The sequence below is a fragment of the Schistocerca piceifrons genome, chromosome 2 (assembly GCF_021461385.2).
Source record: "Schistocerca piceifrons isolate TAMUIC-IGC-003096 chromosome 2, iqSchPice1.1, whole genome shotgun sequence".
NCBI lineage: Eukaryota > Metazoa > Arthropoda > Insecta > Orthoptera > Acrididae > Schistocerca > Schistocerca piceifrons.
In genome coordinates this window covers 735,589,052-735,613,498 of record NC_060139.1, presented here as the reverse complement: position 1 = coordinate 735,613,498, position 24,447 = coordinate 735,589,052, and the positions used below count along the sequence as shown (strand labels likewise).

Sequence of the window (24,447 nt, the reverse complement as noted above, 5' to 3'; positions counted from 1 at the left end):
ACCCATGTGAATAATTCGCTCTATATATTGATCAGTCACCTATAGGTAGTACAGTAATGGAGAAATAAGTAAATGCAGGTATTTATTAATAAAAGGTATTATATGAAGGGGTCGGAGAGATATAGTCATAAGCCACATAGAACTAGTTTTGAGATACAGCGAGTTTAAAGTTCCATAGAGGTCTGAAAATGTTCAATACAAGATAGAAACCTTATTTCTACTGCAAACACTTGCTTAATACTTGCGAAGTATGTTGTTAAATAGTCAACTCTCTGCATGCTATGAAATATTAATTTTAGAATGATTCTAATTAAGATGAAGTCAACGGTGGCTTATGACTATATCTCCCAAAAAATTGTTTAAAACATAATGTATGAATTTGTAAGTATTTATTTTAACTACTCTTACACAGCAAGCAGAATATATAATTTTTACACATTAATATATACATATCAGGTATCTGAGATGTATAAATTACTTTTTCATTTACACAGTTACATCAAGGAAGTTCCTCTACCTCATTATTGTACACATTATTTCCAGTACATGACCGAAAGAAATCATTATTTGCTGCAGGTATGTATGGCATAAGAGACAGTACATCATCAGTTTTTTTCTGGTTAATTGATAGTGGCTTTCTGTACTTTGTTGGCAGCTGATATGGATTTGGTTCAACTAGCCTTCCTTTCTTTTTGACACGAATATCCACTGACATGAAAGCTCCTATGTCTGAATAAGAGTGCTTTACACTTAGCTTGAAGGGATCTTCAGACTCAAACTTAAATTGAGTAGCTTCACTGAAATGGTGGGGATTTCGAGACGTGGATTCTATACGTTTTGAGGTCAATGTCTTCAGGCTTTGCAAACTTCTGAAGTTTTCTTTTTCCATTTTAGTTACAATGAAATATTTTGGATTCGCAGATTTTATTACTTCTGCCCATTCATCTGGAGTGTACACTATTGGACGACTGTTACTTGCATGCCGTTCAATGCAACCAAAATCACGATCGCAAGGTAGCATGGTGTGACCTACCACAGGGAAGTAATGCTGGACAGAATCAAATCTTTTGGTAGCAACAAGGGACCTTTCCAAAGCAATAATAGTCCAATTTTTTGTCTGACCCTTGCAGTTGTCTATGACTATGTGGAGATGTTTTGTCTGGGGATTAGTTATCTCCAAGTACTTCAATAAGCAGCTCCCAACCTCATCTGAATCCCGTCCTCCATCTTTCTCACTCCACAGAAACACATAATCCTTATTTGATGCACAGCCGTGGACACCATAGTTGTATGTCCATATTTTCCTCTTGTAAAATGCTGGACCTACTGTTAGTTTATGTGTGGGGAATGTTTGCTGCATGTCCATTGCTATCACATGATGCTCTTTCGAATTTTCTTTAGCCAGAGCAGTTAAAGACGCAATCATATTTTGTCCTCTGTCAGCCTTTTTGAGATGCAGTTCATGTTGTTGTTTCTTTTCTGTGACTTCTTCTGCACATAATTCTGGGTTATTTATTGCAATTAGAAATCCATCACATTTTGAATAGATGTCACTTTTTGGTAGTTTGAAGCCTACGTTAAATTCAGAAACGAAAATTTCTCTGAATTTCCCTTTCAGATAATGCAGGAACCTGATTTTCCTTGCAGTATTCTGAGTATTTATCTCGAAAAAGGGAAGCAATTGTGAGATGACAATCCAAATACACTTTATTGGGGTTCTGTTGCCTTCTGTAATGACTGTTATATTTCGGTATGGCGTTGAGAAATTCTCTAACACTTTGTACAGCTTCGTCTTGATATTTATATGGGTACTTTCCATGTTTTCCTGAAAGAAAAAAAAAGATGAGCTTATATCCTCTTCCTAATAGAAATATTTGTATAGTACTCAGTTTGAGTACATCCGTAACTTTAGCACAGAGTAACATACAAACCTCTCCCATCTTCTTTTGGCACTGCAAATCCCTGCTTTATTTGATGTTGCAAATTCCTCACTCTTCGTGCATGTATCTGTAAGCCATGAACCCACAGGAAAGCTTCCTTGCAGATCATAACTTCTACTTCGCATACCCTCACATTAAAGAAAATGTAACCTCCCTGGATGATATTTTCTTGGAAGTCTTTTTTGGATAGCTTTGAAAATAATTATGACAAATATAACAAAATGAAATAAATGTACAAAATATTAAACCATTTGTATTTAAATAGTGAACACACCTCCGATTTTTCGGTTTCATTTTCATATAGCTCATCAAGTAAGTATTCGGGGCATTAAAGTTTCATTTGTCCCAAAATGAATGAAAAATGTTTTCTTCCTCTGCAAGCAGTTTTGTGAAGCATTTATTTGAACAAGTACAGGGACTTCCTATTGTAGCAGCCTGAACAGTCTTGTGGGTTTTTAAAGACTTATAATGCTGACCAGCATTTCGTCGACGTTCTGCTTTATTTTTCTTCCATTGATCAATATTTCGCTTTCTTTTCCGTGAAGGCTTTGGTTCTTCGGGTGATTCTTCATTTATTCTACTTATTTCAAGGTATAATACGAAGAGCCAAATAGTCTAAGAATTTGCGTGAGATATAGTCATAAGCCACACAAAACATTAAATTTCGCTAAAATCACATTAATGAGAAAATATTTTTTACACATCTTTTGCCTTTGAAACTACATTATTGCACCATTAAGCAGTAATATAAATGTGCCCATCAAGTTTCATCATCAACACACAAGATGGCTGTCAAATGCGTTGCCAATGTTGAGAGAAACAAAGTCACAAGCCACAGGAAATTAATCACCAGAAATAAACCGTTTTATTTCCTTACCGTAACATCATCTGAGCTGGAACTGCTGGTGAATGGATGCCAAGATTCATCACTGTCAGGATCCAAAGGGTAAAGCTCTTCACTTTCACCACTGTCTGTGTCAAATATTCGTTGAAGACCCGAAGACGCTTCAGACGTTCCTGACCCACCTGCCATTTTGCCGTGGCTTGTGACTATGTATCTTCTGAAACTACCACCAAATGGCACAGCATAGAACTGCACTCCGTCATAGTCTGCCATCTGTTGCAGTAACACGGAACTTTTTCAACTCATTGTGGAGAAGACCTTGTTAAGAATGCCGCAACATGACAAACTCAATTTCGTGAAAGTTGTGGCTTATGACTTTATCTCTCCGAGCCCTTCATATTTTTAATAGAAGTAACAAATACTAGTCTCTTAGTAAAAAAAAAAAAATCGATGTCACTATATGAAATATGCTAAATTGTAAAACATATAAAAGCAGATATTGTCTTTGACAGGTTTATTTTATTTTTGAAACTTTTGTTTTTTACAAAACTTCTTTGAAAACAACGTTAGCAGCTACAGTGTGATCATCGTTTATTTGTCGGCTGTATGTGTCTTTAGCACAAATATCAATATCACCGAATGTGTGAAAAATTTCATACGAAAACACAATCCTAACCTTTGAAGCGCCTGCCCTTGTGATTTATTAATGGTCATAGTGAAGGCTACTTTTGTTGGGAGTTGTTTTCTTATCTTTTGGAAATGCATGTCTGGATCAGAAGGTGTGACGTCAATGCGCGATATGAGCTCACTTTCCTCGGAGTCAATGACGTTAACGGTGATGATGTATTCGCCTAAGTGAGTTACCACTAACATTGCACCAATAATTAATCCATCATTAGCGTTAATATTTCAAATTCAAATAATAACAGCATTTTTCTTTAAAAGAAATTAATGAGGTAGTAAACCGGACCGATTTAAAGAGTTCAACAATCCAATGGGATACTTATCAAGTTGGACAGAATCAGAACTGAGGTAAACTTTTGGGTCTTTAGGTAACAAACTGAAAATGGTATTAATTAATTCTGGTACAATCATCATTTTTTGGATATAGAATAGCCGTTGAATAGAACTGTGTAACATTTGTGATTGTATTCTGTGGCTTTGATTAGGATGATAATAAGACTTATCGTAACTACAGTAACAATGTCTAGGAATTTTGATCACTTCATTAAAGCAATCCTATTTTCTAAATCACAGTTACCCAACGTAAGTAACCATTCTGTGAAACAGGGATCGTAATTTGGCCTCATATTTTGAGTCTACTTATGACTTTTAACACTAAGACCATAAGGTTGATCTTTTAACTGTAGTTTCGACAATGTTGTTCTATCGGCATGTCTAACAACAGGTAATACTAGATGGAAATCTCCACCAACCGAGAAGTTGTGCAACCTTGGTGCCAGTGCGAATCTATGAGACCGATGCGTTCAAGATGGGAACAGGCAGTTTGAAAGTCGAATGTGATGTGCGCTCCTAAGTAGGAGATTGGCAGCAAATGCCTGCCCGTACAACTTTTAAAAGCAACCTTTTTTCATCTAATAAAATATGACACAAAGTTTTGTAAGCAAATGTCTTACCTGAGCCTACCGGTCCGTCTATGAATTAACAATCAGGAATCTTATTTTTTAGTGAATGTAAGACTTCTTCAACAACCGCCTTCAGTTTTTCGTTTAGCCTTTCGTAAGCTGTCTTGCGTTCGTACGTTCTTCTTCTACGTTATAGATTTCTGTGGCCTCTACAGCAGAGGTACTGTGCATAAGGGTTATGCGTATCAAGCATTACTTGCAATGTATTCATTATTTCCCGGCCGCAGGTTCTACTAGATTTATCCTCTATACGCTGTTGTAGTGCAGTATCAAGATGTATCGCGAAGAGGACAGAATAAGTTGGTGCAAGTCCTGTAGGATGCTGCAAACTTCCTACCATATGATACACGTGGCCATATATTTTAAAACAATAGCGACCACTGCCAGGAATATCAACCGAGTTAAACTGAACGGAAGCAAATGAAAGAGGTTGTTAAACTGTCTATATTTTCTAAGTATTTCTTAGTATAGTTAATATTCTGATCTGTGAGGTTTCGAATCTCTTCCATATTTAATTTTAATGGACCCAAAGTTAATCTTTACATTGTGGCAACACATCCTTTACACTTACGTGTGCGACAGAGAACACAATCTAAAGTGTAACAGCTGTCGTGCATGGTTAAATAGATCGTCGGTAGATGGCATCTTCTACATTGTTTTAATAAAAATGTTTTTTAATGAAGATAATAACTTCAAACTCTTTGTGTAATTTTTGTCATTGTTGGTAAACAAAATGTTGAAAGTGATGTCTCAATCATTAATTTTGATTGAACAGTACGAGAGATGTGGCGCACCGACAAAAAAACACCGTTGATAAATAATATGTATGATGATAATGATTAGACCATGCAGTTGCAACTTACGCCATTTTGGATAATTACAAAGCTCACCACACCTCATTCCTGCCGAGCCCTTGCGGGCGTTCGTGGAATAACTTTTTTGTGTCTCATCTCAGAATTGTGTCCAGGTCGAAGCACTGTTCTTAGCAGTATCACAGCGCTTCTGTCCACATGTCATTCAACACCTTCGATCGCTGCTATACGAGGGTATATACGAGGATGTTAGCATTGTTATGCAAGTTTCACAGAAGTGGATAACAACTGGGGCTACCGCGCCACTTTCCAAAAATCGGTATGTTTGTATACAATAAATCGCAAAAACCGAAATGCTAGATTTTTTAAACAAAAAACAAAGTCACCTCGGTGCATGGATTTTACTCCATTCGGTATTTCTATACATAACTTACCGAAATTTTAGATATTTTAAACAAAGAAATACGTGTATCTCGGTGCACGCAACAGGAAAACACGAGATCACGAGGAAAATGGCGGTAACTAATTAAAGAAAAAATTCGATATCGTGAAATTCATTATCATTAGTTTTAAGTCTCTTCATTCCTTTATATCTTAGTTTAATATTACCTTCTTCAAAACGTTCAACGGTTGCATTCAACGTTTTCGTTCAATGTTTAAGTTCGCAGAAATTTAAATGTTTAAAAAAAGTAGCTGAAACTGGGTAGCTGAAAACATATTGATGTTATTTTCTTACCTATATGAAGACAAGATGTGGAGAAATTTTTTTTGAGAAGCGGTGCGGTAACCTCGTTTTTCATCTACTCGCTGCTCTATTGTGTGTGTTTTCGGCTGTGGGACATGAGGACTAAAGAGCAATAGTACGGCTCTGCGTAAGGCACTGGGCAGTCAGCTTTAGCTGTTTGTGCACACACTGAAACGCAACGTCCGAGTCTGCAAGTGAGAACATAATTAACAAGCATTGTACGGAACAGAAACGTCGTTTATTGTAGATGAAAATAGACGCTTGTGTCCATAGTAATCGGAAGTAAAAATTATGAATATGTGTGGGATGTTTTATGCAGACAACTGAGAAATTTTCAGTGCCATTGGAGAGAAAGTTTTATTGTATTCGGTGGATCAGCTAGCGAGGTAGTTGTCAACATGCTGTTTCTTAACCTCAGTCTGGAAGAAGGATGAAAGTGTGATGTATAGACGACAGTTTTGTTGCGAACGTACAAAGTTATTTTTAATTGCTAATTTAGTTATTATCTTGTAAGAGATACAAAGTAGATAATCAACAAAAGGAAATTTATCGTTGACATCAGTTTATAGGTTGGTTGACAAGAAATTGGCCACTTCAGCTGCATTCGGTGTCGGCTTCATCAGGGTGCATGCGGCTGGAGACACTGTAGTAGACGGTTGTTAGTCTGCACAGCACCTAACTTGTAAAAAACTGACTCCACCGGAAGGCTCGTATTGCATATGCTGACATTTCCACCGCCACTGAGTCGATATACATCTGGGGCTGACAGTGGTGTTTTGTGTTCTGGTGGATACCATATACGAGAAGAGTAATGCTCGAAAGTACAGCGTGTAAGATAGGCAAGACTTCATTCGTTTTCTCCATCTCCGGCCCCCCCCCCCCCCGCCTCATCGCCTCGCAGTCTCTCTCTCTCTCTCCCTCACTCTCTCTCTCTCTCTCTCCCTCCCTCCGTGCGCGGCCGGCCGCTGTGGCCGTGTGGTTCCAGGCCCTTCAGTCCGGCAGGTTCGAATCCTGCCTCGGCCATGGATGTGTGTGATGTCCTTAGGTTGGTTAGGTTTTCGTAGTTCTAAGTATAGGGGACTGATGACCTCAGATGTTAAGTCCCATAGTGCTTAGAGCCATTTGAACCATTTTTGACCCTCTACGTGCGCGAGCGCGCACGCTTGTTTGTTTCTATGTAACAGCTGATTACATATGGTATGCTTACAGTTTTTTTTTAGAACTTACCATTTTCTACGCCTAAAGGTGTAGTAGACTGTTCTAGAAATGGCCGATTAGGATTCAGTGACTTTTCCAGCCAAGTACCAGGAAAGCTGATAGAGAGGGAAAGAGAATATTTGCGGCGGAGTTACCAGTTCTAGCGCTTGCTGCAGAACCAATGGAAATCTCCCGAAAACCTTTGTCAGGACTGGTGGATTAGAAATATTTTCAATTTACTTTTGGGTCTGTGTGTCCCAGTCAAGAAATATGAAAGAGTAATGTGCTAGTATGTGTGAGGAGTATCTGTTTATGTGTAGACAGAGTAAAGTCGATGACTTGCTCGACACGTCTGGTACCCCGCCAATTGCACGCATATGCATACTTTACAGACGCCAAAGGTGAACTATTACCCCTTTGTTTTCCAGCTGCGTTCCTGAAAGTGTGTCATCGCAACGATCCTCGACTCAACGACTGCGTGAGGAATTCGGTCGACGCTCTCAAACCGTACCTTAAAACAGGTGAGTGCTTTTCGTGCAGTTTTCATATCCTTCTGCACTCTGCAAGCATGACTAACTACAATAGAGAGTAGATGCTACCTTTCGAGATAAACTTAATTTCTCTGTACGATAAATAATTTAGGGTAGCTCCTTCTATGTCTAAAACTTACGCGTGGTCAAGAACTGAGCCGATATTTCATCCATGGGATGCTGGAACGGCTGCAGTACAAAGTCAAGTTTAATCACATGACATTTTGTATGTAAAAGGATCCAAAATTTGCAGATAAAACAAATATGAAAGTATAGAAATACTTGTGTAAAGAAGTTACCAAAGTGGTGAAGTCTCTTCCACAACCACAAAACAGTTAATGGAATTTGGTCACCGTGAGCTAATAAATATGCTTAGCACCAACGTGCCGTATTCTCAGTGAAGTTATCCTTGAGATCTATTGATAGTCGATGGTGTTATTACCCGTACCTGTGCAAAATCACAAGAGTTCATGGTGGGAGGTGGGAGAAGAGGAGCAGCAGTTCCTTTCCTCAGTGCGTCACAGTCTTGCTTTAAGGGATTCAGCCTTCGACGACCAGTATGAGGTGTGAATGTCTCTATTACAAGAAGTTGTTTTAGTGAAGCTGCTCTGCATTATGATGTTGACACAACTGCAGCTCTGAAATTTAACACCTATGATTCCAATACCTCTGTTTTTTCAGACTTTAACGGTACTCCTTCCACCAATGAAGCTACTTATGAACATCTAATATGAAGTCTTCTCACATCCTGACCCACACTATCAATTTCCTTAAGAACGCAAACCCCGGAAATAATTCCTGTCTATTCATAGAAAGAGAAATGCTAGCTTCACTTCTGGGCTTTCCCTTCCCAGTGCCGGGAACGCGGACAGGGGGCATCCTAATTATTGAGCAGCTCGTTAATATTACGAACCAGCTGTATTCCCTTGAAATTATCTGTTCCTTTATTTCACCACGACTAGCTAGTTGCAGCCCTGTGTCTACCATCAGGTGAAATGTGTATTATAGCATCCGCCGTCTGTGCATCAATCTGTGTAGCTTTCTAACTTTCAATTCATTTCGTCGAACATTAGTTCTGTCGTATATTCGTCATTTTTGCCTTATTTTCGCCGATTTTGTTTTCTGATCTATAGACTTGCAATCCATCTACTCAATACCAGATCTTTTAAAAAAATTTGGTACTGTTTATCGCATAAAAATATGAAAGTTGTGTTTTGTTGATTACCGGTTTCGGTTGACTAACAACGACCTTCTGATCATTCTTACCAAGGAATCAGTAGCTAATTAAAGTGCTGGCCATAGCACCATCGTTATTGAGAGTACATCAAATCATCCTTACTGAGGAATCTGTAATAAGCACGATCTGAGGAAACCGATAATCAGCAAACTAATTTTATATTTTTTATTGCAATCAAGACTATTAATTAAAAAGTATTGCATATCGCTGAGTGTCTTTCACCCGACGATGTCAGGTCTTACCAATCCTAGATCAGCCTAATTTACTACATTCCTTCAGATTTCAGAAATCTCATTTCTGCTGCCTGAATTTTAATAAATGTTTTGCATAAAGAAAGTGATTTATATTTACCCGCTTTAGTCATTACCTAAAAGAAGAAGCAAGGGAACTCATTTAACGAATTAGGGACATGATTTTATAATGCAACACTTGGCTGAGAATCAAAGAGCTTAGCGTATTTTACTTGGCTTCAATACTTCTATTTGAGACGAATACCACAGAAATTTACCAGTAATTTATGACCGTCAGTACTGGTGTAGTTCCCAGATCTGCTGATTTAGTTTGGACTTAGCGAGGGAAATGATGCAGAGGTGACACACTGGAATCGTCTTTGGCAGAACAGCTGTTCAAATATCCGTCTGTCATTCCAGATGTAGCTTTTCCACAACTCTCCAGAAGCGGTTGAGGGTAATCACTGAATGTAACCTTTGAAAGAACACAACCGATTTCCTTCTCTATCTTTCCAGAAATCGAACTGGTGTTCCATCTCTTATCACTTCGACGATGACGTTAAACAATGATGTACCTTCCTCCTTGAAGGGAGCCGTAAACTTTATAAAGCATCTTCAGTATCGAAGTAGATCTTTCGAAATTTGTTGGGTTAAGGAAGGCGAAAGATACGGATCACCTGTCACCTAAGCTCCTGTGCAACTTTTTTTCGTCATACTCGTGGCGTGCGCGCATTAAGAATTGCCGTGTTTCAGTGGCGCTTAATACAGATACCTCGGCTCCCTCTGGACAGTTACGGCTGTACTAGTCTCACTCGTTGATAGTACATGTTAGATACGTAGATTCGGTTAAACTATTGGTAAAATATTCGTAGTACATGATGCCTTCTTCGTCGTACAAGACGCATGACATGTGTTCTTGCGGATGTACGGAGTCTTGTGTGCTCTCCTTCTTTATGTTGGCATAAGGGCACATAATCAGATGGTCGACATCAATCTTCATACTTAATTCGTTCAGAACGTTTTTATCAAACTCTATCGGTCTTACTGGACTAGGAGACGTAAAAGTGACAGAATCTGAAATAACAGCAAATAGCATAAATTATTTCTGTTGTCTCCACTATCGTCACTCGCTTATTAACTAAAGAAAGAAGAGTAAGTGCGATCTTACTAATTTAATCAATTAACTCGACAAATTTCATGCTATTATTAAAGAACAATGCAGCAGATGATGAGTGTGAGACATGACATCCCAAACAATGTCCTAGCAACGCGGTAGTGTGCTACACAATTATATTGTCCACTGCAAGAACACTTCAACGTCGCCACCGATGGTAATTCTTGAAGAAATTTCAGACAGTTATTTTTATGCCTGTAACGTCTGTTTTATATTAGATGGTTTACAGGTTCGAACAGCGTTATGACGGGCGATATTTACAGGAATTGTAGCAAAACATCACAGAGATATTTAAGAAACTCAGAAACTAGAATGATCCAGATATTTGGAAATGATTGCAAATGTCATCATTTGTAGAATGTGATTAGGCTATAGGACCAAAGAAATTGGGACACCAGCTGAGTAAAACAGAATTTGATGATACGTTCATTGAATTATAGAAACTTCCTAAACGGATAAATAAAAAGAGCGAAAAATCGTTACTGAAGTTACGGGATCCAATGAAAACAATGGTATTTACCAAAGAGAAAACGATATAGCCAACAGTAGAATCGAAAATCACAGAAAGAATGGAATACTGTAGTGCAACGTTGCACTGACGCTCAAATAATTAAGGATGGAGCGCAAGCTCGGATTTCTCAACGATATGGAAGGAATATGATCGTGGTGTATTCAACGAAATCATCTCAGCATTCGCCAAAAGCTACGAAAAATCCGGACAAGACTTTCAAAAACTCACCACCCAAAACACATACATGCTCTCCTAACCACAGCTTAGACTACTTTTGTGATGTTCAGAGGACGAGCACTGTTTTATGGTCACCTCCATCTCTAAGACAGCACACATCGACACAAAAAGCAAAATCGTAACTGATATATAAGCACAAAAGAAGACATCCAAACATTAAGCATCAAATTTTAAAATATCTTCCTCGCAGATTACTTCACAAAGAACTTGAACTGTTATCAAGAACCAACAATAAGACGATGTGCTCGTTGGACAGAAAAGCATGAGCGGACCACGCATGCAGAACGACGGGAACTCAGGATACAAAAGGGGACGAAGTTCATTGTGAAATGCAGGAAGTCAAACGTAACCCAGCGGACTACGAAATGATGGCGATAATAACACACAGACAGTAACAATAAAAATATCAATATTTAAAGCAAGGGGAGCACCCTAGATTAGTGCTTCTTCAAGAATTTTTTTGAAAACCTCTACTAACTCATGTTATTGTTTTTGTCGTTCTTGTGATCTTCAGCCGAAGACTATTTGATGCAACTCTTCATTCTACTCTATCCTGTGCAAGCATCTTCATCGCCGAATAGCTACTGCAACCTACATCCTCCTGAAACTGCTTACTGTATTTATCTCTTGGTCTCTCTCTGTTTTTTTATGCCCCACACTTCCCTCCAGTGATTGGTGATTCCTTGATGACTCAGAATGTGTCCTATCAACCGATCGCTTCTTCTAGTCAGGTTGTGCCACAAATTTCTTTTCTTCCCAGTTCTGTTTAGTACCTCCTCATCAGTTATGCGATCTGCCCATCTAATCTTCAGCATTCTTCTGTAGCGCCATATTTCTATTCTCTTCTTGTCTAAACTGTTCATCGTCCATATTTTATTTCCATACATGATTACATCCACACTATTACTTGCAGAAACGACGTCCTGACAAACCTTTGTTTCATGTTAACAAATTTCCCTTCTTCAGAAACGCTTTCCTTGGAATTGCCAGTTTACACTTTATATCCTCTCTACTTCAGCCATCATCATTTATTTTGTTGCTCAGACAGCAAAACTCATCTACAACTTTGTTTCATTTTCTAATCTAATTCCCTCAGTATCACTTGATTTAATTCGACTAGATTCGATTATCCCTGTTTTGTTTTTGTAGATTTTTGTCTTATATCCTCCTTTCAAGATACTGTCCATTCCGTTCAGCTGCTTTGGCACGTGCTTTGCTATATCTGACAGAATTACAATGTCGGCGGCAGACCGCAAAGTTTTTATTTCTTCTTCCTGGACATTAATTTTCAACCCCAAACTTTTCTTGTGTTTTCTTCACTGCTTGCTCAATATGTAAGTTGCTCTCATGTATTAGTTCCAATAAGTAATTAAGCCCAACTTTACAGAACCTAATATGAACTGAACTGTAACTGATCTGAAAGCAGCTTGACTTTGTATTAAATGCGCAACGGAAGTAAAACAGTTATCCGCCCTTATAACAATTTGCATTTACCTAGCGTCTTGACAACATTGTTGCAGATTTCTCGAAAGCACAACAGTAAACAGCAAGCAGGGACCGGCTAAGATAGATTTTTGTGTCTAAATTCATATTCAAACTGATGCATGTGATAATGCTTGATGATAAACAATGGGACGTGGAGAGTGACTATTCCTATGAAATGATATTCCAAGACAAAGATTTTAGAAAGAAATACATATTCAAAAGACAGAGTGAAACTTCACGTGACCTTCACACATAACATGGGTCTGAACAATACCATGCTTAATAAAGGGAACAATGGTTTAAAAAAAGGGTTCAAAGTTAACGGAGAATTTTTATAAAAATCAAACAGCTTAATAAATTAATATGTGAGTCAATGACTCAGGGAAGTGGGGCGTCATCCATGCTGTCCTTTCTTCGTCTAACAGATACAATCACAAGTCCACACAGCACTACTAAATACGTCCATCACCTACCACACTTTAACTAAGAAAGTATCAAACTGCACAAAGACGAAGACTGTGCCTTGACAAGACCACAGATTGTTTAACAGTAAACAGTAACGTAACTTGCTCGTGTACATAGATGGCAAACAACTATCAAAATGACGTTTAAAAATGTACAGATTTAATAACATCGGGGATAATCTAGAGCCATGCGTTCTTAACCACTGCTTCCCTTTCACTTCCTTCGACTCTTATAATGGCCGCCGGCCGGTGTGGCCGTGAGGTTCTAGGCGCTTGAGTCCGGAACCGCGCTGCTGCTACGGTCGCAGGTTCGAATCCTGCCTCGGGCATGGATGTGTGTGACGTTCTTAGGTTAGTTAGGTTTAAGGAGTTCTAAGTTCTAGGGGACTGATGCCCACAGATGTTAAGTCCCATAGTGCTCAGAGACATTTACAATGGCTCAAATGGCTGGCTCTGAGCACTATGCATTTATAATGGCCATCTTGTTTCTGTACACGTTGCAAATAGCCTTTAGGTTCCTGTATTTTACCCTGCTACCTTAAGAATTTTTCAGTCAACAGTGTCGAAAGCTTTCTCGAAGTCTACAAATGCTATAAAGGTAGGTTGTGCCTTTCCTTAACCTCTTCTTGGAGAAGTCGTAGAGTCAGTATTGCCTCACGTGTTCGTACATTTTTCCGGAATCCGTATTTATCTGATGTGACTTTTCATGCTTTCCCGACAGATCCTGATGTCGAGCAGTTGCATCGATGAAATATTGTGCGAGTTACACAATACGATCCGGCGGCAAACTGGAGAAGCGTATTTGCACACTTATCTCTTCCGAGGTCGGCTTCTACCAGTTTTCCCATGGTTGTCTAAAGAATTAATGTTATTATTTAGCAAACATGACTTACCAAATTGATAGTTCGGTAATATTCACACCTATAAGCACACGCTTTGTTCTGCAACTGTTATATGCTTCTTGAAATCTGAGGGTATTTCGCCTATCCCATACGTCTTGCACACCCGATGAAATAGCTTTGCCTTGACTGGCCCTTAAAAGGCGGTCAGTAGTTCCCGTGGAATATCGTCTACTCCCATATATATTAAAGTATTATTTATGTCGCGAAATCACTGTCATTAATAGACGAACGCACTGCGCCATTCGACATCTTACGTCAGAACGAACAAGAGCGAAAAATGCCTGGAGTATAGCGTAGGTGAATGCACCCGCATCGGAGCCTCGGCTTTTTCGTCCAGTATGCACGAGACACGGGCTCGGCAGCTTTGGGAACCGGGGCGGAGGTGCCGCAATGCGCTGACCACGGACGCGTCTGCTTCGTCGGCAGTCAGAGCCCGCAGCGGACAATGGCTCTTACGACAACGCTGACTGCTCGCGACGGTATTTCGTAACCCCAAACTTTCGACCACAGCTTAAACTGCACTTCTGTTTCGGTCACAAGTGTGCGGGCGTGAGTGTTGTCTGATTGTCAACATGCTGTGAATGATCCATTTAAGTCGTTACACAATCATCACTTTTCCATATAGGGCCCGTAATTACTTCGCTTTCTATACCACGCGACAGTTAGTAGAATACGAAAGCGGCGCCCATCTGCAGGGAAGACTATGTGGCCAGCAACGCACATCAGCTGTCTGATAAATTTCCATTACAGGTTCACAGGATTCATTTACAGAGAGAGCATTCTTATTGGTAAAGGCGGAACCAAGTTAGTATTTCCGTCCGACTAGCTTGGCTGAGCATTTCCGTGGTTTTCTTAAATCACTTCAGTCGAATGTAAGGGTAAAGTCCTTTCGCACCTGAAACTATATTCTGCAAACGATTGGCTCTGAGCACTATGCGACTTAACTTCTCAGGTCATCAGTCCCCTAGAACTTAGAACTACGTAAACCTAACTAACCTAAGAACGTCACACACATTCATGCCTGAGGCAGGATTCGAACCTGCGACCATAGCGGTCGCGCGGTTCCAGACTGTAGCGCCTAGAACCGCTCAGCCACATCGGCCGACGTGAACGATTGGAAAGTGCTAGGGAGTACTTCTTACGGCACACTTTAGGGTTTCCTTTCGTCCCATTTACAGACAATGTGTAGAATGACTGCTCGTATGTACTAATGCACGCTTCACGAGAATGACATATAAGGGGGCTGGATAACATTCCCAGTTTCCATTAAAAGCTGCTGAACTGGTTCTCTCAATTTTCATAGAATACTGTCAACACGTCTAATGTATGTCTGTCATGGATAAGATACTGAACTATCTGTCTTCACTAATTTTCCTTCCCTACTCCTCTTCCTCCTTAATCTGATGCTCTGTCTCCTGTGACCTCTATGGGACGTAAACACTACATTTCCTTCCTTATGTGGCATTTTGTATGAAAAGTAATCGATCTAGTAGGCTGTTCGGATGAATAGCAGTGAACAGAAATCATTGTGATGCTTAGTAATGAAAACAGGATATTACAATCTGTACACATATTTTCACAAAGTGAATATAATAGTTTTTTCTCGGCGTATGCATCAATATTTTCCTCCTTGTTTTACGCGTTCGTACAGAACGATGGTCTATCAACATTTAGCATTAGTATGTGCTCGGGAGTGGAGGCGCAAACAGTTGGTTCAATGTACACTATATACGTTCTTTTTATGTGTTTGACAAACGAACGTGATGTCGTTTCCTGTGAGTGGAAAGTGTTTTCATTGTAGTGGTGGCATGTATGCGTATTAAAAAGAATTATCTGAAGATCCGAAGACGACGGAAAGATTCTGTTAAGCCGGTCATTGTTAAACAAAATAAAATGCCAACTGGTCTTGACTGCAAAAGGTTTTCCTGTCCACCAATGAAAAATCGCTCTCTACGAACGTGTACAACCTGTATTTAGTATTAAAATCACTCTTTTCTTTGTTGCCACAACAATACCGACATCTTATGTTCTTCTGACGTAAGATGGAAATGCCGTGTGGCTAGGGCTTCCCGTCGGGTAGACCGTTCGCCTGGGGCAAGTCTTTCGAGTTGACGCCACTTCGGCGATTTGCGTGTCGATGGGGATGATGGGATGAAATAATGATAAGGACAACACAACACCCAGTCCCTGAGCGGAGAAAGTCTCCGACCCAGCCGGGAATCGAACCCGGGCCGTTAGGTATGACATTCCGTCGCGCTGACCACTCAGCTACTAGGGGCGGACTGTAGTAAGATAACATTGTGTCAGGCATGGATATGACGCTGTCATCTGATTTTCCTACACAGAATTTGCCATTTAATTTTAGTGTAGCACATTTACGGACAGATTCCTTTTAAATCCTCTAAACTGCTTAGTTCGTATAATAGCTCCAGTGAAAGACGTCGTACGTGTTCGAGACCAACCAATTTCACCTCTTTAGCAAATATTTGCCAACGTTTATTTTAAGTACGAGTAAAAGTTTTCATCCCAAGCTAAGATTATCTGGAATATATTATCTTAAAAATATATGTATTTATTAAAAACAAGAAAGAATAGTAACAAGTGAAATGGGACTTCTACTTTTGACTCATATTCCTCGACATTTTAAAAAATTGCTAAGGTCGAAAAAATCATCATGGTTAAGATATCATACAGAAATTTCGGTTTGTTTTCCCAGAATATTCCAGAATGTTCCGATGGCAATGAAAATCGACAACTGTGAGGAAGACTTTTATTGCAAAAAGTCACGGGACCGTTTACAGATACTTCCAGCCTTGTGAATCTGAGCACTGTAATACTGGAGGACGCACTCCCCCGCTGGGAATAATTAGTTCCTTCAGTGATCAGTCACCATAGCTGGTCTTACCACTTAGCTTTCAAATTAAAATACCACCCACTGAAAACTACTGTATTACAAAAACCGTTAAGGGATCTCAACACTCTTTCAAAATTGGAAGAAAACAATGTGTCCTTTACCCCTCTCCTTGTGTTTTTCGTAGGCAATCGCGTACTTCGATAAAGATCATTGTGAAAGTAAACTCATTCGACGTTATATTGGTAGATTATTACTAACTGCACTGGTAGTCTGGAATACTTCCACCACCGAATCCGTTGCTTCCACCTGCTTCATAAAAGTTTCACAGAGGCAGTTCCACCATGTACTTTTTTGTTTTTTCGCGTTTCACTGGATTCATTGATAGATGTCCAAAGCCATAACACAAAAATGAATAATCTAATAAGTAAAAATGAATGAAACATACCATAAGAAAGTCGAGGCATTACAGTAACATGCCTGATGTGCAACCATAATGTATGCACAATTTAGAATTTGTGTGACATGAACAAAAGAGTTAAATTCCGCATATTGTCGTCTCACAGTTGACAAACGTTGCAGCGTGAGTGTTTTGACCTAGACCTTGAGCTACATTGTAACAGTAAACTGAGTCAAGGTTATTAAAACCACAGTTCCACTACCATCCTTATCACAACATATATGGGCGATTCTCGCTAACCAATAGATTGTGAACCGAGCTGATGATACCATAGGCTGCATATACAGTGTGTTGTGCACTCTAGTTACTTAGTTTGTCTACACTGTTTCAGGTATGGTAACGACATACGGTTGCTTCTTTAAGTATGAAATCAATGCTCACCATTTTTCGTGAATTTTCATCTTTACCGTTAGTATTCTTTTGGGATCTGATTTAGGACGTAGACCTCGAACTAAAGAGCATCACTCCGAATTCGTAAAATCGTTAGCAAGCCACAGGATGTACATTAGTATTAATAAAATATTCTCGCTGTGCATATGTCGCAGGTTTTATGAGAATAGCAGTAACACAATACCTGTAATACATGATTGATAAGTGCTAAATATGTAACTCAAAAACCCAAGAGTACATGACAGATAACGCCATGAATACCGAATAAAAAATGTTTTGCTCATCATGCCAAATTATTCAGGACGTGAAAATAAAGTATCGCTACAGAAGTGTAACTTCTGGTAACTTCTCTCATATAGCTAGTAATAATGTGTGTTTTCAGGAATTGTGACTAATGGTTGTAAACCAATTACAGTTTTACTCATACAGTGATAGCACCTTGATTAAAGATGTAAGTTTAATAAATATATATTTTATATATATTTTGAGACTCATGCATGTTTCCTAAAAGCCTTTCATGTATGAAATTTATTTTATATTGCTATCCTATATTGCATGGTGGCTTGTTTTACAGTTTCCGTTTATAAAATAGTTAATTTTTGTCATAGTTCGCTTGCAGTGAAACCTATCATAAAGTTAACCCCTATTTGGATTATCTGTAAATGATGACTGCGTAGCTTTCCTTTTGAGGAAACCCTGTTGTATATCTTGTGTGACATAGTTCGTATATATTTAATGTACTAAATAATCACTACGCAACTTTTTAACAATGAATTATTCGTATGTCGTGGGCTGCAGCACTTTGCACTACGCTTTGGCCCTTTACGTACAAGTTGTGTAATTTTGCCGTTATGATTACTTGGTGCACAGTACTTTTGATGTTAAATTACCTTTTGTTAATTCTAACGTTACCCAGACGTGGGACCTATTACATTTTTTCTAACTGACGTCATGCAGAGCAGACTGTCATCTGGTAGTACCTCTCAGCACTTAGCGTTTCCGTTGTGTTCTAGGTATAGTCGTCAATAACTCTGTAATAGCCAACATGGCCTTAAACCATGAAACGATAATCTGCAGTATGTATTTGTTCTGTTCATGCCATACAAACTCTAAGTTGTACAGACATAACGGTTAAACATCTGGCATGTTATCGTAATGTCTCAACTTTCTTATGATGTGTTTTATTTAATTTTACTTATTAGATGTTTTCATTAATGTATTTTGACTCTGGATTGCATCAGTCTGTATGAACAAAATTTTATGACATTTATTTTCTTACATAACATGGTACGTTCTTCTTGTGACAGTGGTTTAAATCATTGTGTGAGTTAGCTACCACTGCCTTCTTTTATGGGCACGTAATTTTTTTTGTCACTCACTTTTTGTTTGCCATTCTGTTTTCATAGTGCTTGAAGCCTATAACCTCGGAAGATGGCAATTTATATTCCCGAAACAATCCACTAATTTGTTAACATAGCGATCTTGGCAAATAAATAAGTCTTCAAAAGGAGACTACAGTATAAACTGAATAGGTCGTGTGTTACCGAAGGAATTTGAAACACCCCCGTTATGTCCTTTATTGGGTTTTGTCTAATTTACCGAAGCCGCCAAACAATTATTATAATTATATGACCGTGTGCTTAATGGATAAAGGCTATCGGTTTTCCTACTGTGGTTTCGAGGGTATTTCAACCGAGTGCGGCTGTTCCGAGACGGACTAGTTAATGATTGAAAGTTTATCTGTTATTAAAGACCATAAAGGTTGCGATGTACAAACTGATATATTATAGATTTTCTATAATAACACACAAATTCTGAGGCAGTTGCTACCTTCGCCTTACACGTCTAATTACGGTTATATCTTTTTATTGGTTGCCGATATTAAGCACTTCGTCACACGCAATGATGATGGTTAACATCCACAACAATCCTCACTGCAATCCATGGTTGTTGCTGGCCGACGCGGTTGACGCGAATCACGTAATTCGGCACTTGTCACTTTTGTTTTCATATCACTTGCGAATCGGTATCGATGAGGGTCCACCCAACGACGATCAGGGGGACGCGCTCATTTGTCATACTGCGGTGAATTTTACCGTTTACAACTCACTCCACCACCATTCTTGCCCGTCTCCCCAGTGCCACTTCTCACTCGACATTCTCCAGTACTACTTCTCACTCGACACTAGTCTCACTGCCTCCTGCAGCGCTCGACAATCGATTCCTGTCTGATATCGACCTGGGCGTCGGATACTAGCATCTATGTTCGTGAGATCACGGATCCCTTACAGATTCTGCTGGGCCTTGTCCCTTTACATAGTTGTTCCCCTAAGAGTCAAAATTCCAAAGAGTGTATTCCAGTCAACAGTCAAGAATACCGTTTCTCCCTTTTTTTTTAAAAAAAAGGTCATGGGATTATTATTGACTGAAGCGTCTTGAGTAATGTAGTACTGTGAGGTAGCAACATTTCGAATGTTATAAAGCCACGAGCAGTACTGGGTGCCTGGGCCAGTATGACTTGCTTCATTGACATCGCACCGAGTGAGGTGGCGCAGTGGTTACCACACTGGACTCGCATTCGGGGGACGACGGTTCAAAGCCACATCTGGCCATCCTAATTTAGGTTTTCCATGATTTCCTTAAATTGCTTCAGGCAAATGCCGGAATGGTTCCTTTGAAAGGGCACAGCATATTTCATTCCTCATTCTTCCCTAATCTGAGCTTGTGCTTCGTCTACATCTACATCCATACTCCGCAAGCAACCTGACGGTGTGTGGCGGAGGGTACCTTGAGTACCTCTATCGGTTCTCCCTTCTATTCCAGGCCGGCCGGTGTGGCCGTGCGGTTCTAAGCGCGTCAGTTTGGAACCGCGTGACCGCTACGGTCGCAGGTTCGAATCCTGCCTCGGGCATGGATGTGTGTGATGTCCTTAGGTTAGATAGGTTTAAGTGGTTCTAAGTTCTAGGGGACTGATGACATCAGCAGTTAAGTCCCATAGTGCTCAGAGCCATTTTGAACCTTCTATTCCAGTCTCGCAGTCTTTGTGGAAAGGAGGATTGTCGGTATGCCTCTGTGTGGGCTCTAATCTCTCCGATTTTATCCTCATGGTCTCTTCGCGAGATATTGGTAGGAGGGAGCAATATACTGCTTGACTACTCGGTGAAGGTATGTTCTTGAAACTTCAACAAAAGGCCGTACCGAGCTACTGAGCGTCTCTCTTGCAGAGTCTTCCACTGGAGTTTATCTATCATCTCTCTAACGCTTTCGCGATTACTAAATGATCCTGTAACGAAGCGCGCTGCTCTCCGTTCGATCTTCTCTATCTCTTCTATCCACCCTATTTGGCACGGATCCCACACTGCTGAGCAGTATTCAAGCAGTTGGCGAACAAGCGTACTGTAACCTATTTCCTTTGTTTTCGGATTGCATTTCCTTGGGATTCTTCCAACGAATCTCAGTCTGGCATCTGCTTTACCGACGATCAACTTTATATGATCATTCCATTTTAAATCACTCCTAATGCGTACTCCCAGATGATTTATGGAATTAACTGCGTCTCTAATGGCCTCGTTGTCGATGGGACGTTAAACACTAATATCCTCCTCCTCCTCCTCTTCGCCATCGCCGACGTGCAGTGGAGGGGCTGCAGGTGAGAGTGTGACGTCACGTGTTGCAGGCATCCCGGAGCTGAGCATCCCGGCGTGCGAGCCGCTGCAGATCCAGCAGCTGGTGATCAACCAGGGCCGCGGGCCCGTGAGCGTGCGCTCCACCTACAGCGGCATCCGCGTGCGCGGGCCCGCCTCCTTCAACCTCAAGAGCGTCAAGTGAGTTCCTACTACTAGCAAACACTATGTCGACCTGATCCTGAACTTCGTTCTCTCTTTTCTCGTGTCAGAACGCTATGCAGCGATAAGCAGTTATGACAAACACCTAAAATGTTAACAAGTTGTTTGTATGTTGCCGGTAAAAGAAATAGTGAACCAGATCGCTGGTCGATCATCAGCGATCGGCTTGTTATCTTTGGCGCGTCCCCGGGCATGAGCATCTTTGCTTTTTCGGCTGGGGCGCGCGGGGCGGCGAGAGGCAGTCGGTTTGGGGCGGCCGGTGAGACTGGCGGAGTTGTGGCTCGGGCGTAAGCACACGTGTGATGTCTGTTACGCTGGGGCTGTCAGCTAATCGTGAAACCCCTGCGGCGGTTACTGGTTGCCTGGAAGGCATTTCATATAGACTGTGCCAAGCCTCGCAGTGAGAGGGGAGTCCGGAGTTGGTGTTGGCCTAGATGTTTATACAAATTGAGATGCCTGTGTGAGAAGCACGGCGTGGGCCTGTTGGTTGCTTCGTCCTTCTGGCAGCCACCGCAAGCGGGTGTACGGCCGGAATGTCTACAATTTGTGGTGAGTATAGTGTGAACAAGTTCTCGTAGGATGTGCTCCCAGCCTGACTCTTAGCCTGTGTTATTTGTGGGTGCCGACCCCTTGTCTGTAACTGCTTCTGGGTGTCCTGTAAGATTTCACAGCAAACTGTGTTTTTGTGGCATTCTGTGTTTCTGGCTCAGCCTCCGCCTAGAAATGGGAAAGATCTTTTGCAATTCCTTAATGCTGTGATTTAAACATATAAAAAATTGTTCTTTCAGAATAAGCGCCTGTTTCTTTGGGACACTGCAGTTCAAACAGGAGTGGCGTAGTGTTAATGAGTATTTGTTATTCGTCAAATGAAGTGTATTTAATGTCTTGCAGTTTTCTGGGGCACGCAGCTGTGTTATTGAACTCATTTTGAAGTGTTCTGTCGGGTGAATGACTGCTCCCCACTTCAGTGTATTCTTTTGAGTAGTATTGTAACGTTTTTTGAATATTTGTCAGTGGGGTGTATTGATTCAATTTTGTTTTTCTATTTCTTTTGAATTACTGTGATTTGTTTAGTTTATCTGATTATTGGCTTAACTCGCGCTTCCCGCACTAAATCAGATGATATTGAAACTTTTTTTTATTCCTGGTTAATGTCAGACAGATTCAAATGTAACTTCATTTATGTTATTTGAAATAAATGTGTTGGATTGATCTTAATGAATTATGTGCAATCGAAGTAAGGGATCCAGTCCTTCATTAGTGCTTAACAGTGGCGTGTGGTTCGGGTTGTGAGCCCCGTGCCGGACCAAATAGTACGCCCTATTAGAGGCTTCCAATTCACTCAAGATTTGTTGCTGTAACAGTGCAAATGGAGTACATGAAATGATTACATTTGCAGATAAATAGCACAAGCGACTCTCAGGTACTAGGTGTCAACCCGTGCTGAAACACCCATATTAATACGTGGTGTAGCCTGCACAGGGGGCAGTGAAGGCGCGACTCTGGCATCCAGTCGAACGTGCAGATGGCGAATACTATCCTGGGATACGTTATACCACGCCTGCTCGACCTGTTCACGTAGTTCTACAAGAATTGTTGGCTGAGGAGTCGCAAGAGTCACTTCTCGTCCCTTCATATCCCACATGTGCTCGATTGGAAGCAAGTCTGGGCGTTGTGCCAGCCAGGGAAGTTGCTGCACATCTTGCAGAGCACGTTGAGTTTCTCGGACTGTGTGTGGGCAAGCACTGTCCTATTGAAATAACACATCTTCCCGTTACAAGAACGGCAAACCAACGGGTATAACAACTTCCTGCAAGCACCGACCGCTGGATAGTGTCACCTCCACGAACGAGACCTGTAGCTTATCGCACCCCAGGTCAAAAGGCCTGGGACGGGGGCAGTGTGTCTCGGACAAATGCACTCTGCTAGACAGTGCTCTCCAGATCTACGTCGTACTCGCAAAAGACCATCACTTGCGAACGGGCAGAATCTGCTTTATCACTGAAAACCAAGACTCGCCATCCCGTCTTCCAAGTGATCCTGTAATGCCACCAGCTGACCCGTGCACTTCGATGCTGTGACGTGAGTGGGAGATGGGCTAGAGGTCCATGTTGGCACGTATGGGTTCACAAGTCCTCTTATCTAAGCTGTCGTAGCTACATGATCTGCCAAAGCTGCTGTCACACTAAGACGGTCCTGGGGTGCGTCTGCAGAGGTCGTCTACAGGTTTGAGAATGATCACATGACCAGTTACCAGCGTCGTTGCACAACTGACGCAGCCTTCCAACTTGTGTGGCAGTTCTCCTAAATGACCATCTCGCCACTCGGAAGGCCACAATTTGCCACTTTTCAAATTCGCTCAGCTGGTGTAGGAAGCACGAGTGCATCTCCATACTGTGGATACCTGCTTGTTTCACACGTTTGCAACACACTGCACCTTCTGGCTGTGAGCGTTCCCTATTAAAGTATTGACACAGATGGCGCTTTGTTACCTATGCCGCTCCGCTATCTGTTGGCAGACAATGTTGAAGCTATTATCCGTGCATATGTTGTAATCGTATCGAAATCGACGTCGTGTTTCCAGGTGTACTAATTCTTTTCCTGCAGTGTATTTCCATTGAACTAGAATTAATTTATTTCTTTTCGATTTGTCATTTAATAATACATTTCCTAGTGTTATATGGGACGTCAAAATATAGCTATGCATTCATGTTTTCATCACTGTCATGCATGGTAACCGATTTATTACCTGTGAAATTTGAGCTTCCTGCCTTTCTCTCCCGGCGTCCTTCCTATGTCACCATCCATAACACAGATTCCTACATCTTTTTCCACTCCGCCGGTGTGCCCCAAGGCTCCGTCCTCTCCCCCCTTCTGTACCTATTGTACACGGCGGACATGCCGACGCCGTCACCCCCCCCGTCCACCTTCTCCAGTTTGCCGATGA

The 24,447-nt window shown here is 40.8% G+C and overlaps 1 protein-coding gene across 1 annotated transcript in view; it reads left to right on the top strand.

Annotated features, from left to right (window-relative positions):
- LOC124775805 (circadian clock-controlled protein daywake-like) overlaps positions 1 to 24,447 on the top strand; it is a 73,640-nt gene that overhangs the window by 7,319 nt on the left and 41,874 nt on the right. Inside the window, exons 2-3 of the mRNA XM_047250636.1 lie at positions 7,613 to 7,705; positions 21,332 to 21,479. Of these exons, the coding sequence (XP_047106592.1) occupies positions 7,613 to 7,705; positions 21,332 to 21,479 (241 nt within the window). The remainder of the gene's footprint in view (positions 1 to 7,612; positions 7,706 to 21,331; positions 21,480 to 24,447) is intronic.